The 11,178-nt window shown below is 46.5% G+C and overlaps 1 protein-coding gene across 1 annotated transcript in view; it reads left to right on the forward strand.

Moving 5' to 3' along the window:
* Positions 1-10,828, forward strand: part of hadhb (hydroxyacyl-CoA dehydrogenase trifunctional multienzyme complex subunit beta) — an 11,409-nt gene extending 581 nt beyond the window's left edge. Inside the window, exons 2-16 of the mRNA XM_056581324.1 lie at positions 491-564; positions 1,276-1,317; positions 2,861-2,957; positions 3,172-3,216; positions 3,486-3,585; positions 3,851-3,938; positions 4,077-4,264; positions 5,057-5,237; positions 5,504-5,625; positions 6,220-6,299; positions 6,489-6,536; positions 6,745-6,832; positions 7,180-7,254; positions 8,840-9,004; positions 10,262-10,828. Of these exons, the coding sequence (XP_056437299.1) occupies positions 498-564; positions 1,276-1,317; positions 2,861-2,957; positions 3,172-3,216; positions 3,486-3,585; positions 3,851-3,938; positions 4,077-4,264; positions 5,057-5,237; positions 5,504-5,625; positions 6,220-6,299; positions 6,489-6,536; positions 6,745-6,832; positions 7,180-7,254; positions 8,840-9,004; positions 10,262-10,297 (1,422 nt within the window). The 5' untranslated portion in view covers positions 491-497 and the 3' untranslated portion in view covers positions 10,298-10,828. The remainder of the gene's footprint in view (positions 1-490; positions 565-1,275; positions 1,318-2,860; positions 2,958-3,171; positions 3,217-3,485; positions 3,586-3,850; positions 3,939-4,076; positions 4,265-5,056; positions 5,238-5,503; positions 5,626-6,219; positions 6,300-6,488; positions 6,537-6,744; positions 6,833-7,179; positions 7,255-8,839; positions 9,005-10,261) is intronic.
* Positions 10,829-11,178: the final 350 nt, after the last annotated feature.

An 11,178-nucleotide genomic window follows, 5' to 3' on the forward strand; every position in this document is an offset into this window, starting at 1 on the left:
TAAGGCTGTCATTGAGAAGGGTTTTGTTGAGACCCTATCTCTGCGTTTTGCCCTTGTCATTCTCCAGGAGCTCAATCTGGGTGAAGGGTCACAGCTAGTGTATGGGGCTGGTGAGAGCTGGCTCCAGGTGACCTGTCATGATATAAAGCGTTTATATGATATACTTTTTATAGCTATAGAAGGATAACTGACTCAGGCAGTGGACTACGCATTATTGTCGAGATGCTCCTTCTTCCTGGCCTTTATTTTTACGTTTGTACATAGAGTGACTTCATTTTGGAAATGGACCACCACTAATAAAAAAGTTATATTTTTTTGTTTAACCCCTCATTTTGTGCAACAGCTCATTAATGATTTGCATTTGTATGGAGCTTTTCAATACTACCAAACATTTACACAGTGAGTGAGTCTATGTTTGTGTGCGGGGCGGATGTGACATTTCCTCCACTACCACACCTAATTTATATTGTTATCTTTAAATACTTTGCAGATTAAAGATGGCTTCGATGCTACGGAACTCGATGCGGTGCTCTCCAATCAGTCCTGCCTGGGCTGTGCAGTGTGGTGAGTCCTCTACCTTCATCCCATCTAACAAGAGTTAGGGTCATCATAACAATATGATGCAGGTACCCTGATTTCCCACAGTCTACATCTCTATGAGCAAGATGCCCAACTCTATTTTGATGGCATTCTAAGTCTCTTTAAGATATTTTAAATTATTAGATGAAGATTTGTATTTATCCTAAAATGTTCAATTGAATGTATTCCTTGTATATGTTAGGCCTTGTATTAGGGCTGAAACGATACACAAATTCACGATTCGGTTTGTATCATATCATATCATATCGCATATGAGGACTTCGACGGCTGTGGAGAAATGCAATCCTCCTTAGCCACGGAGAGCTGTGATCACAGAGAGGGCATCTCGTCACATATTTACGGCATCAATAGGAGGCGGCGCTGTCAGCAGACTATTATTTAGACAAATTATTAGCAAATTTCAATCGGACAATTTGACCGAAGAGTTAGAAAGGGCATATCGCGCTTCTGCCTTCTCACACCGCGAGACAGGTTCGTGGCTTTGAGTATCGCGATTTTCGGTTTGATACGCGTATCGTTACAGCCCTACCTTGTATGTATGTATGTATGTATGTATGTATGTATGTATGTATGTATGTATGTATGTATGTATGTATGTATGTATGTATGTATGTATGTATGTATGTGTATATGTGTGTATGTGTTTATATATGTATTTTGTTGTTGTGTCCACAGCAACACGCTCACTGGGTACTACAGCTCAGCTCCAGGCTCAGGGTAAGTCCTCACATGTCAATCGTTTCTTCAGATGGACTGGCAGGCATGAAAAAAACAAAAACTTATGAACAACAAATTTCTTAAAACTCTTTATAATTTGAGTGCAACACCAGGGTATTTCCTGCCTCAAAGGGAGGTGGTATCATTTGTGGAGCATATTTTATTAAAAAGATAAAGGTGCCCTCTTCAACATTAAAGACAACATAAAGGCAAGCGGACTCTGGCTATGTCCAGACCTGACGGATTTACAGCATCTTGTCAGAAACAATGATTATTACAATACTTGCCATATTATAAGAAATCTGTTGATGTCTGCACTGTTTCACCTGACCTTATGATTCCCCTCCTCGCAAACTCGCTCTGTAAAGGAATCGCTGATTCTACAAGCCCTATCTGCAAGGCTGATAACATTACACTTGTTGTGGAGGGACTTTAAAGGACTGTATTGGTTGGCTTCTTTAGTGATAGCAACGCTGCATGGAGCAAATGGACCAAATAAGCATTCAAATTAAGGAAAAATTATATTAGCAATGATTAAGCACACAGATAAGCCTCATCACCAAATAAACCGAACACAAATCATGCAGAAACACAAAATAACTGGGGTTTTCGAACTGGCTAAATACTGGACTGAAGGAGAGGGCTTGAGCTAGCGGACAAATTACTCTGTTGCTGGCAGACAAATATATTCTTATTCTGTAACACAACAAGTCAGATAGTATATAAGCATGAAGGGTACATGGGGGTAGACTTGCAGGTATCATGGACGCACACAAGCAGAGGAAGTGAGACATATTTGCTATACAAGCCTCACCTGTTTGTATGATAATTCTGAGGAAAATACTACTAGCCTCTTTCTTCACCCTTATTCTCAAACTAGCAAGGGGTGACCCCAGACTGCTCTTCATGCAATTCTTTCATGAAAATTGCCCCTCTTGTATATCTGGGCAGCGCCTTTCCCGTCGATTGTGTGTGATTGCCGATACAAATAACAGGAACCCACAGAGTGCAGCGCAAGAAAAGTGTTTCCCATGAAGATAGTCTGTTTGGTCGGGGGCATACAGTTTGACAGAGGCCCCTTGTAACTCTCAATGCAGGAAAATTCCTGATGATGATTGATTCTGTATTACGAGATTTGATTATTGAATTTATATTCATTTCATGAATATGAATTAATAAACTCATAATCTAGGATGTAGTCCTAGTTAGTCATGGTGTCACAATGACAAGTTGCATTCAGGTTCAGGAGCTTCTGTGCACGTGCCTGATGCGGCAGATGGTTTGTTTCACAGAACCATCTGTGAAGTCGTCCTTGAAAACAGTTTTGAACTTGGGAGACACTTTCAAAATAGATCTGCCTAGTGATTGGATGAACCGTATGTCTATCAACATACGTCACATGGCTCTTCATTGGAATCTGATTGCTCCAACTCTGAATGTCATCACAGTGCCACTGCCAGCCAAAGCGGTTGTCCGTGAACTGCTGTCCGTCACTACCATGCTGGCGGCCCCCTGTGTAACCTCATCCGTGTCCTCCCTCCAGTTCAGACCAAGAGCAAGAAGTCCCTGTCCCGGCCGGGGGTGAAGAACATCGTGTTGGTGGAAGGCGTCCGAACACCCTTCCTGCTCTCTGGAACCACGTATGTGTCCCCTCTGCTCCATGAGCCGGCAATCGGCTCCTCTGGTCTTCTACTAATGTTATTTAATACTAAAGATTGTGTATTTGAACACTTCTGGTGGTGAAATTAAGGTCACTTCAAATGCTGCTTTCTGATTGGCTTAATAATAATGTCTTTCAATCCACAAAAAACCAAGATGATTCATGAAGGTGCACATGTGTTTTCTCATTTACAGATACAGTGACATGATGCCCCATGATCTGGCCAGGGCATCACTGCAGTAAGTGTGTGTTAATCTAACTGCATGTTTCCCTTTGTCTTTTATATGTTTTATGTCTTTGATATATTTCATTTATAGTTATTTTTATTTTTTGAACGTGAATGATGAACTAAATTCTGAATGCATAAAAAAACTTTTTGTAATTTCTCTGGATCAGTCACATATTTAGTGTTGAAAGTGGTATCTAACCAAGGAGAAGGGTGTAGCCATGCTGCATCCAAACACCTGAATGCTGTGTTGGTCAACTGGGTTATTCTGACTTTGTCTAGGGGTCTGCTGAACAAGACGGCTCTGCCTAAAGACGCTGTTGACTACATCATCTATGGCACAGTCATTCAGGAGGTCAAGACCAGCAACATCGCCAGAGAGGTACGCACACTTATTGTACTGAGTAATATTGACGCCAGACAATGCATTGTATTGCGGTTGCAGTGATGTTTTGTGTGTTTTCCGAGTCATTAAAGACACTGGTCCCTGAGAACTCAGACTGTAGCCAACGAGCCCCAACCTTTAGTAACATTCTCTCTCAGTCCCTCTATGATGTCTTGGTTCAGCATGTGTTCATGGAGGATTGATCCTAAAGGGGAACTGGTTGGTTTGTTTGTTTAAATGTGTGTGTTGTCGTGCGTGTCAGGCGGCGCTGGGAGCGGGCTTCTCGGACAAGACCCCGTCCCACACCGTCACCATGGCCTGCATCTCCTCCAACCAGGCCATGACCACCGGTGGGTTCACGCCCCCGCTGCCATCACCACGGTGTCCTGCAGGGCTCCTAATGACTCTCATAGAGGCCTGTTACCGAGCCTGTATCGACCCTCCTCTCACTCCTCCCGCTTTTCTCTTGTCTCCCCGCGACTCCCCAGGCGTGGGTCTGATCGCGTCGGGCCAGTGTGACACCATTGTGGCTGGCGGCGTGGAGTTCATGTCGGACGTCCCCATCCGCCACAGTCGCAAGATGCGCAAGACCATGCTGTCCCTGAACAAGGCCAAGACGTTGGGCCAGAGGCTGAGCCTGATCGGGGGCATCCGCATGGCCCACCTCGCCCCAGAGGTACACGCACTCTGAGCTGGGGTCAGTAGGGCTGGCGGAAGGTTTGATAATCACCATGGTGAGGGGGCTCCGCTGCCATGCACGAGGTCTCACGAGTGTGTGTGTGGAGACGGCTGGTTTAACCTGTGCACACTGATTACTCAATGTATAACAGCTGTGCAGCCTCACCCAGCCCCAGGGTCCAATCAGAGTGAGCCAGGTGAGGCTGCTTAAACCAGCCATCCTCCACACACACTTCTACAGCGACGGAGCAATCCAAAAGTTTTATCCAAAATACAAGTGATGACCATATTCAAAGATGATCAGATATTTACCCAGAAGGATGTTCTCAGAGGACAATATGATTTTCGCGGATTTGGCAAGAGCGACGAGAGCAGCAATGGACCCCTTGGTTATTAGTTTTTTGAACAGCGCAAGGCCGGCCCCGTGTCTGGGAATCAATGGCTGCTCCGCCAAGGGCAGACGGCTAAACACAATGTGGAATACCTGACCATGTCTCCTGAGGATATCACTACGACACTACAGAAGTTAACAATCTACAAATTAACAATCTACTAATGTCTCGATTTTTTTTTAGTTTTTTATTAAAAGAGAAAATCAGAGCTCAAGCTGATTAAATTGAACCTAGTGCATCTCTGTTTTTATTTTCTTCCAAAATTGTGCTGACATTGAATGAAGGCCCAATGACAGTATAGATCTGGTATCGGCAGTGGCGTTGAGGATTGTTTAACCACAACCCTGGCTCTAACCATCACGTCCCCCCCCCCGTCCCCCCCCCTCTGCTCACTGTAGCTTCCCGCGGTGGCAGAGTTCTCCACGGCGGAGACCATGGGCCACAGCGCCGACCGCCTGGCCGCCGCCTTCGGCGTGACGCGTCTGGAGCAGGACGAGTTCGCGCTGCGCTCCCACACCCTGGCCAAGAAGGCCCAGGACGCGGGCCTGCTGGAGGACGTCATCTCCTTCAAAGTGCCAGGTACACCCACCTGTGGCGCGGTGCATTATGTACACAACGATGATCTAAGACAAAACCTGGATCTCCAAGGTAGAATAGGAAATGCATAGAAATATTAACGGATATCCAACTGATGGGTGAAACGCTTTCTTTGCCCAAACTGCCATTCAATTCAAACACATTGTTCCGTCGTCGCTGCCGTCGCATCCCTATGCATGACGGGTGTTTGAGACACAACCCACCGTTACCGCGCCGACCCTAACAGTCTGTCCCGCCCCCCCCCCCAGGCCGTGACATCGTGTCAAAGGACAACGGCATCCGACCCTCGTCCATGGAGCAGTTGGCCAAGCTGAAGGCGGCCTTCGTCAAGCCCCACGGCACGGTCACCGCTGCCAACTCCTCCTTCCTGGTACACTCACTCACTCACTCACTCACTCACTCACTCACTCACTCACTCACTCACTCACTCACTCACTCACTCACTCACTCACTCACTCACTCACTCACTCACTCACTCACTCACTCACTCACTCACTCACTCACTCACTCACTCACTCACTCACTCACTCACTCACTCACTCACTCACTCACTCACTCACTCACTCACTCACTCACTCACTCACTCACTCACTCACTCACTCACTCACTCACTCACTCACTCACTCACTCACTCACTCACTCACTCACTCACTCACTCACTCACTCACTCACTCACTCACTCACTCACTCACTCACTCACTCACTCACTCACTCACTCACTCACTCACTCACTCACTCACTCACTCACTCACTCACTCACTCACTCAGCTTTTGCCCATGAACATATTTCACCCGAGTACGTCCATGTATATTAAAGACTACTTACCTCCTTCTCCTGAAGTCTTAAAGTAATCTTTTCCATCAATATGGAAATCAATATTGCAAAACAAGTCTTAGGTTAAGGGCTGAAAGTAAACGAGTAGCTTTGTGTTCAATTCCTCATACCATCATTGTGTGTGTGCAGACTGACGGGGCATCGGCTGTGCTCATCATGTCTGAGGAGAAGGCCCTGGCCATGGGCTACAAGCCTAAAGCCTACCTCAGGTAACCACACCACACCAGCACCTCTGGGCATCGGACACCCACTCGCTTGCACCCAAGTTCTTAAAGGATACCTTATATTTTTATTTTATTTTTAACAATGTAATTACAGAATAAACCGTGACATAGAGGCTCAAGATACAGGAATCCCATTACATATGAATCATGTTAAATACTGTTTTGTCTCCACAGAGACTTTGTGTATGTGTCCCAGGACCCTAAGGACCAGCTCCTGTTGGGGTGAGTCCATCATCCTCGTTATGACTAATGAGGTTAAAGGGTTCTTTACAGTGCAACTAAATGTGTCAGCATTTCTATTCTCAAACATGTTACACATCTTCATTACACAAGTACACTAAATGCACCACCCAGCCATCTCCCAGGTCAAAGGTCAACGATGTCATTGCTTTCTGTTTAATGTCCTACGACCCCACTGTGACCCCTGCAGGCCAGCGTACGGTACCCCCAAAGTCCTGCAGCGTGCCGGCCTCACCATGGCCGACATTGACGTCTTTGAGTTCCACGAGGCCTTCGCAGTAAGTCAGCGGTCTAGTAGGGCTGCACTCTCAGTCAGCTTATATCGGGTACAACCCTATAGTCCTATAGTGTGGCAGTCCAAGTGTGGATTTGCCTCAATCTGACAGTCTTCTAGATATTGTAAAGTGTGTGTGTGTTGGTGTGTGTGTGTGTATTTGCAGTATGCGTCAGTTCATAATTGAAGTGGTAGTATAGCATTGATTTTTGTTGGGCTGGAAGTCCCCTGTGTCCTGCGTTATTAATGGCCACCGGGTATTGTGTTGAGCGAAATCATATTTCTTGCCTTGTCTGGTAACTATGGTAATTCAGTGGCTGTGTGTGCGCTCTGCTCTCTCTCCTTGCTCAGGGCCAGATCATGGCTAACCTGAAAGCGATGGACTCGGACTGGTTCGCACAGACGTACATGGGCAGGACATCAAAGGTAAACGCTGAACACACAAATCACAAACAAAGCCCACTTTATGCCGTGTGACCGTAGCGACGCTCAAAGTAAGGTTAACAGGTTGGACGGTTTCCCCCAGGCAACGGGCCTGTTACCGCACAACAACCATTACACAACCATGTGGTCAGATTGGCCCTGGTAACGAGACTTAAAACAAGAGAATATTGCGCTCATATTGTGTTGATCCTCCTTTTGAAACTTGGCTCACTCTAAACACCCTGACGACCCTGATCCTGAAGAGCAGCAGTGAGCGATGCGTAGAAGCAAAGGCCAAACATCATGCTCGCCCTGTTTTGGGTTTAATTTAGACTAGGTGGCCTGACGTATATCTATGGCTCTGTATGTTTTTCTTAGCCCTTTTGGGAAGCCTTTTGTGTGCTTTGCATAGAAGGGAATTGCAGCAATGTCTAGGGAATCAGTGTGAAACTTTGTCCGATTTATGAAAATATTTGTGATTTGGGCAAGGACACCGACCGACTGTGTCGGCGCAAATTCACTATGATATTGTTTTTCTCAGCCGCCCTCACAAATTTATTTAACAGTACGAAGAGCAGGTATGAATAATGAGAATAGGAAGAAGGGCTCGGACTAAAGCAGATAATTGGAACACTGGACCATGTTCTACAAGGACTTTCCTCTGGCTCATTATCTCACCTCCCAAAATACCATATGCAGCGCCCCGCGCATAATTCCTCATCGATCGGCGAGTTCATGAATTTTGAATATGCCCTTGAAATTGTCACCAGGAGGACCCCTATTCCGTCGGCCGCTTTAATGCAGCATGGGCCAGCTGCTCTACCCTTAACAAAGTATACTTTCACATAGGATGGGCAGAGCGTCTTATCAAAGTGTGTGTGTGTGTGTGTGTGTGTGTGTGTGTGTGTGTGTGTGTGTGTGTGTGTGTGTGTGTGTGTGTGTGTGTGTGTGTGTGTGTGTGTGTGTGTGTGTGTGTGTGTGTGTGTGTGTGTGTGTGTGTCACACCACCACTGGAGACATGTCTGACATTTTACTTCAGCGCCCAGCACAACAATAACGGACAGACCAAGTCCCACTCGGGCCGTTCCTCCCGGTGCGAGGCGTTACGTGTTAGGCCAAAGCCCACGCACGCCGTAACGTAGGACCAGGCTGCTGATGGCGGCCACAGCTCTGTGCCATCTGCGTACCCTGATGGGAGGATTATACATTGACTGTTTATTTATTAATTCCATTCCTGCATGTCATTAATGCGCAAAGGGTGAGGCAATTTGCTCAAGGATGCCCTCAGTGTTGATTAATTATAGTCCAATTTAGGCTCGACATGGGGGTTTGTTTGTGGAGCCGTTGGTTACACCCTAAACATGACGGCTTGCCAAAATACTCTTGTGATGGAGGATAGACTTGACGGTGAATGAGGAAGTGTCTACCTTCAGACGAATCTTTGAATTTCAACTTTAGAATAGGTTTGTCTTTTTGCGTCCAAACATGGTGTTCATGTATCGTGGTTTATGTGTTAACCACCTGGAGGCTGCAGGAGTAGTGTGTGGAGCGCAGCTCAACCCCGTGCTGATTGGTTGACCGTTCGCAGGTGGGCGCCCCGCCCATGGAGAAGTTCAACCTATGGGGCGGCTCCCTGTCCCTGGGCCACCCGTTCGGAGCCACCGGCTGCAGGCTGGTCACCACGGTAGCGCACCGTCTGCGCAAGGAGGGAGGCCAGTACGGGCTGGTGGCGGCGTGCGCTGCCGGAGGACAGGTGAGCAGTGACCACGCCGTCTGCCCTTCTACAGGAGCCGTGCTGTGGGGTCAGGAGTCTGGGGACCGCAGCACAGACGCACACACAGTCCTAATGGGCCATGTCTACAGCACACCTTGGTTTAGCCATAGAAAGGTGTTCCTTTGCTATAGAGGTAGAATAGGAGCAGACAAAACTTTACTTACAGGTAGGGATCGACCGATACGCCAATATCGATTTTCTTGAGCCGATACTTTCCTGAAGTTCTCGCGAGAGCACAATTTGAATTTGCTCAGCGAGTCACTCTGGGAATGAGCAATATGCTCGTGTATATTCTGGGCCTCCCCTGGCCCAGAACATTAATCAATCACATCGATGTATCAATATAGACGGGCCAAAAGCGTTGCTGTTTTACCGACCGGATACAGCAAGAGTCTTATCTATTGGTTAGCTCCACTGGTCTGGATACGTCACCCCTTGTATTCTTCTGATTGTTCGTTGTGTTATCCAATGTGTGTTATCCAGTGATATTTTCAAATGCATGCTTGGTGCCGCCCCTCGAGTTGGGCCATTTTCATTACTCGTTGCCAGACCCTACAGCTTTCTAGATGTGGGTCTGGATTTCCAGGCTAAGCCTCCCTCAATTTACATCTTAAAAATGACACAATGATGGTAACAAATGTTACAATGTCTCAATTTAAAAATAATAAAAAAAACTAAATCATGCCGAAGAAAAAAGAAATAAAAATCGTCCGATACCGGAAAAAAAATCGGTCGATACCGATGCACGTAAAAAATGCAAATGTCAGCCGATTATATCGGCCTGCCGATATATCGGTCGATCACTACTTACAGGTACATACCCATTAAGCATGCACTGCCTGATTGCAGAAGTTCATCGGGCGGCAGTAGCTCAGGTGGTAGAGGAGGATGACTAGTTAGGTTGCCTTCTCCTCCTAGCTGGGTGTCGAGTTGTCCCCTCACAAGACACCTTACCCGAACTGACGCCTGACTACCGACAAGCAGGCTTTTGCCCTGCTTGGTTGACAGCGCCGTAGGTGTGTTAACGTGTGGATGATAGGCAATAATTAAGTGCTTTGAGTGGCCACTGGTTAAGAAGGCGCTATATAAATGCAGACCATTTTCCATTCAACAAAGTCTTGATGAACGGATGAACGTTAAGGTCATCTCTTGTCTATTTTTAATCCAGTCATCTTAATGTTATGTTTACTGGCCTCTCATTCTGTGTTTTTTCTCTGTTGTCTTGTCCCGTTCCAGGGCCACGCCATGGTGATCGAGGCCTATCCCCAGTAAAGAACACAGAACATATCTGTAACCACCCGTGATCTCTCCGGCTCCTGACACGACTGATGCGTACCACATTACCATGCAAACAGCGGACTGTAAATACCAATATGCCTTTGACGAGGAGTGGGTTTGTGTGAGTGTGAGTGTGTGGGTATAGGTTTGGAGGTGGACACTCGTGTATGTGTACTAGAGATTTTCGAGAATGTAACCTTGCCTAGCGTCCGTTAATTTATCGGCAAGGCTTTCCAGGTGATGTTGCCTTTTTCGTTCAGACTTAGAGGAATCTTGGGGCACAAGTCGCAGTGTAACAAACATAGCAGTATAATGTTAGCCAGTGCCACTGGGCTAGCGTGTAGCCCCCTAAGCGCCAGCGTAGTGTATCCACCAGGAGAGGCCTCACACCCCACCAATAAAACAGGAAGGTCCACCAGAAGGCTTCTAATGATGTTTATACACGCTGTAATATTTGTTTTTCTTACAAAACCGTTGGAAATTAAATGATCTGATGCTAATTGTCTCGTCTCGTTACTGCATTTTTTCTATTCCGAGGAAATCTATACATTGATTTTTATATCACTAACTGTGATGGGAAAGAAACGGATTGCATTGCATGGGCCTAGATTTCCCTCCTTCTGAATGCACCATACTGGTTTTGATTTCCAGTAATCTAAATTGGAGGAGAATGCTGTCTGCATTTGTCATCGGCAGACATTATAATGAGGATCTATAGAAATATCCAGATGGCTGTCGGCTGGGTTAGAAGAACCATGAATATGTAAAAATGTACTCGTAGATGCCTTATACAGTGTCTGCGTGTGTGTGTGTCTACGCACGCACGCACACATACACGTAGACACGGCAGGCTGAGAGTCGGGGAAGGTAGAACC

Source organism: Gadus chalcogrammus, chromosome 21 (assembly GCF_026213295.1).
Source record: "Gadus chalcogrammus isolate NIFS_2021 chromosome 21, NIFS_Gcha_1.0, whole genome shotgun sequence".
Classification (NCBI taxonomy): Eukaryota; Metazoa; Chordata; class Actinopteri; order Gadiformes; family Gadidae; genus Gadus; species Gadus chalcogrammus.